The sequence below is a fragment of the Telopea speciosissima genome, chromosome 2 (assembly GCF_018873765.1).
Source record: "Telopea speciosissima isolate NSW1024214 ecotype Mountain lineage chromosome 2, Tspe_v1, whole genome shotgun sequence".
In the NCBI taxonomy this organism is placed as follows: Eukaryota; Viridiplantae; Streptophyta; class Magnoliopsida; order Proteales; family Proteaceae; genus Telopea; species Telopea speciosissima.
This window is the reverse complement of record NC_057917.1, coordinates 49,489,367-49,494,230: the sequence shown is the minus strand read 5'-3', so window position 1 is coordinate 49,494,230 and position 4,864 is coordinate 49,489,367. Positions and strand designations below refer to the sequence as shown.

General features: G+C 37.7%; 1 protein-coding gene across 1 annotated transcript; it reads right to left on the bottom strand.

The window, feature by feature from the left end:
• Window positions 1-2,142: 2,142 nt before the first annotated feature.
• On the bottom strand, window positions 2,143-4,431 carry LOC122650810. The gene has a single exon (XM_043844187.1). The coding sequence runs from the start codon at window positions 4,429-4,431 to the stop codon at window positions 2,143-2,145; it is 2,289 nt and encodes a 762-aa protein (XP_043700122.1).
• Window positions 4,432-4,864: the final 433 nt, after the last annotated feature.

Below are 4,864 nucleotides of genomic sequence, written 5' to 3'. Positions count from 1 at the left end.
ATTGTTCTTGTGGAACACGTTTATCTATATGAGCTAGCCTCTCGTCATGTGTGGTATACTTCTTAAACACATTTGCCTTTAGACCATGCTTAAAGTCCCTCCATCTTTCATTCAGTTTAGTTTCGATCCATTTCCTACGATTCTCAGGGATGTTGAATTTTTCCTGCATACAACATAAGAGAGAGTTACTTAAAACGTAAGTAACAAACACTTTAATGAAATAAAAAAATGGTATTTGTTTTTTATATTACATATATCTTATTCACTGCATCATCTTTTAGAGGTGGGGGAATTTTCCTCCAATCTGAATAAGATACAGGTAGCAAGTGTGCATCTCGAGCTTTAACTCCTATCCAAGTCATCAATTGTGCAGTTCTCTCATTGCAAGGTTGGCCATTATCATCTATTTGTATGCTAATTTTTTTTCCACTGGGCATTGACAAAACCTCCTTGCCCCGAGCTGGTCCTCTTCCAGACTTTCTAGGACCTGTAACAATTGATATTAGGTAAATACACATATTGACTAAGTTTAATAGACAAAAATATAAGTAAAGATATTTGTGCTCTTACCTGTTTCCTCTGAGCTCGTGCCATCATAAAACTCATCATTACTCATTATTGACTAGCTGTTTAAAAATAAACAATTGATATTAGTGCAATCACAATACATAAATTTGTATTTGTAAAATAAAAAAAAGTAATAGTATAACATTGCATACATACTCATCATCAACCGAGACTGGTCATTCAATTAGACATATTGTCGTCATCTGAACTTGCAATTTCATTGTTTAGTTCAATGGGGGTCTGAACTATCATCCCTTCTATATCTGATCTAGTCCACACAAAATCTGTGTCACCTTCATGATCTGAAAGTTGCATATTTTGCCTATGTTGTATTGTAGTCTGTGTGTATGCATGATTCAGAACATCATTTGCCTCACCTTCCAAGTCATATGTATCCCTAATCTTGGTAGTCACGGCAACGTGCCAATCCGACCTCCGAGGATCTGACACATAAAACACCTGCTCCACTTGTGAAGCAATGACAAATGGCTCGTCATTCACATTTTGACCACTATATTTCAAGTGATTAAAATTTACAAGTGTAAACCCGAGCTCATCTTTCTCCACTCCTCTCTCAGGATGAGCCCAATCACACTTAAATAATGTTACTTTAAGATCCACTGAGTATTCTAATTCTATCACTTGTTTCAGAATACCATAATAAGTAACATGTCCCTCAATAGGATGCTTGTCCTTCTGACTTGAAAAGCTATTAGTCAATGCAGTTATTAGGACCCCACTATTCTAAGTTTTTCTATTAATCTCATGCACCTTACTATGAAATCTGATCCCATTAATAATGTATCCCATATAACTTCTTGCCTCAGAGTTAGGACCCCTAGCAAGACATTTGATGTGCTCGGGCACCTCAATCCCATTTTGCCGGAGTTTCAATATCTGATGATACAAAATGGGTCAGAATAAAGTTGCAAATTTTCATATAGTAGATTATTGAAATTTTTATATTTACGTACATGCTCATTAAACCATTTTGGAAAGTCCTTATCATGCAAATCCATAACCTTCTTGGGACGAGAGTTACGACCTAACTGCCTTTTGATTTCTTTCAGGTGGAGTCTATAATTGAGTGAGGCCAAAAAATTAAAATTCAATTACACTTTAATAAATACATATATATCAAATACAATATTGAGGAAATGAGTGAAATGAAGTTTTATCTCTATTTCGTACTTACTGTTGGTATTCATTTATTCCTTTGTAATGGACTAGCACACACCGATGTGCTTGATTCCTTTCTCTCATTTCGAGATGCAACAGTTCATATTTCCCTAGGGGCCGACCTATGCTTGAGAATATAGAATGTGGGTCTTCTACATCCAATGAAACATCATTTCTGGATGGCCGATTCAACCTCGTTTCAACACCTTCAAAGTATCTAGAACAAATTATTATACACTCTTCCGCAATATATCCTTCAGCTATCGAGCCCTCTGGCCGACTATTGTTGCGAACATAGTCTTTAAGTTGTTTGAGGAACCTACACAAATCCACATTTGTGACGAATATTTAGCCATAAATTTTATAGAACATGAATAAGGTGTATTATTATACAAACTAATAATTAAACACTAACCTTTCTATTGGATACATCCAACGGTAATGTACAGGACCAGCCAAGCTCGCCTCGCTGGCTAAATGAACTATCAAATGCACCATAACATCAAAAAATCCAGGTGGAAAATACCTTTCAAGGTTACACATTGAGACAGCAATACTTTGATTAAGCCTCTTGAAATCCTCCTCTGAACCAACTTTACTACATAAATCTCGAAAGAACTCACATATCTCAATCAATACTTTACCAACATTCTTGGGCAAAACACTACGAAAGGAAACTGGAAGAAGTTGTTGCATCATAATATGACAATCATGGCTCTTCATTCCTGATATTATCCTCTCCTTGACTTGCACATTACGTGAGATATTACTAGCATAGCCGTCTGGAACCTTCACACCACTTAATATTGTGCAAAACACCTCCTTGTCCTCATTGGACAATGTGTAGTATGCTGGAGGTAAAATGACTTTATCCCTACCTTCAATAATCTTTGGATGAAGATCAACACGGATTTTCATATCTTTTAAATCTAGACGTGCATTCATGTGATCCTTCGTCTTATCTTTCATACCTAACAATATCCCAATGATACTATCACAAACATTCTTCTCAATATGCATCACGTCTAAATTATGACGAACAACATTATTTTTCCAATATGGCAAATCAAAAAATATACTCTTCTTCTTCCAGTTAAATGGGAGCTCTGGCTTTTGTAACCCCCTTTTTCTCTTCCCCCCATCCTTGTCAATATTATCCTTCCCAAATGGGGGAAACTGAGCACCCCATAGCTGTTCCAACACATCAAAACCAGAAAGTGTCTTTGGTTGCACTCTATGTTCCTCATGACCATCAAAACTTCTTCTATCAGTACGAAATTTATGATCAGGAGGAAGAAATCGACGATGGCCCAAGTAACAGTGCTTTCTTCCATATTTTATCCAACGTGAAATTGTATCCTTGTTGCAACATGGACAAGCCAAAGCACCTTTTGTACTCCAACCTGAGAGATTCCCATATGCCGGAAAATCATTAATGGTCCATAACAAGCATACACGTAGCTTAAATGTTTCCTTCTTATATGCATCATAAGTCTCAACGCCTGTATCCCACAATGTTTTTAACTCATCAATCAATGGCTGCAAATATATGTCTATATCATTCCCTGGTTGTTTTGGTCCAGGAATAAGCAATGTAAGAATCATGTTAGGAGCCTTCATACACATCCACGGTGGCAAGTTGTAAGGGATCACCACAACAGGCCATGTACTATGCTTTGAGCTATTCATCTTAAATGGATTGAATCCATCACTTGCAAGCCCAAGCCTAATATTACGAGGGTCCTCACTAAAATCCGGATAAAGCCTATCGAAGTCCTTCCATGCTTTAGAGTCAGCTGGGTGTCGTAACTTTTGGTCATCTACACGCTCTTCATGATGCCATCTCATATCAGATGATAGTTTAGACGACATATATAACCTTTGAAACCTTGGAATCAAAGGGAAATGACGTAATATCTTGACTGGGATCTTCTTATCGTCTGATATATATCTTGATATGCCACATTTGTAATAAGACGTGGCATTTGCTGTCTCATTCCGATACAACATGCAATCGTTGCGGCATGCATCAATCTTCTCGTAATTCAGGCCTAAGTCTTTAATAATCTTCTTGGTTTCATACAAAGACTTCGGTAACGAATTCGGCTCGGGAAATGCTTCTTTCAATAAGTCAAGCAACAATGAGAATGCTTTGTCACTCAACTTGCAGAGACATTTAATATGATAAAGCCGAAGAATGAAAGATAGTTTTGTAAACCTTTCGTTTCCTGGATACAATGGTAAATTTGCATCTTCCATCAACCGTTCATATTTCTTCATTGCTATACTTTCCCCCTCTATATGCACACCTGTGCCACCATCATTAATCCTTTCATCTGTATTTCTTCTGAACATCTCATTTAGCATGTTATGTGTAACATCATAGGTATCTGATGAGTCAAGTTCCACTGGAGTTTCACGGAGAGGGATGTGTGAAGATGATGCTTCCCCATGGTTATTCCAAATTGTATAGTTCCTTAAAAATCCATCACAGACCAGATGTTCGGTCACTTCAGTCCGATTTCCCCAAAGTTGATTTAGGCACTTTACACATGGGCATAAGATCTGAGTCCCACATGCTGCATTAGAAAATGCATAGTCTAGGAATTTGTCAACCTCCTGCATGTATAGTGCAGACGTTCTAAAGGATGGATCCTTTGATCTTTCAATCCAACTCCTAGACATAGTTTCCAGACGTAACTGGTAAAACAAAAAAAAATGTTGATTAAGTCCAAAAGAGGGCTGCTTCCAAGTTCAATGCTATAAATTAAACCCTCTTAGTAATAGCATACAATCAACAAAAGCAACAGATTATAATCCCCCCCAACTCAGATTAAGTAGAACCCCCACAACCACAAAAGAATGATGCTAACAGTACTTTCTTGACAACGATAAAACAGAGTATAGAGAGGAGAATGGAGCTGAAAAAGGGATCGATTGGGGGCCTTAGGATGCAGGAGATGTGTTCAAAAGATGGGAGAGAAGTGATGGCTGGATTGGTTAGGAGAAGGGGCTGCTGGAATTAGAAAGTAACACAAAATAGGCTCAAACCAGGGCACATGAGCAAGGGGGCAGCAGTAAAGGTGTCTCGGTTGATGAAGTAGAGTGTTCCAATGTC

What these genes read in the sequence shown, in the direction of transcription:
- LOC122650810 (XM_043844187.1), bottom strand. Translation starts at nt 4,431, where the DNA reads ATGTCTAGGAGTTGGATTGAAAGATCAAAGGATCCATCCTTTAGAACG.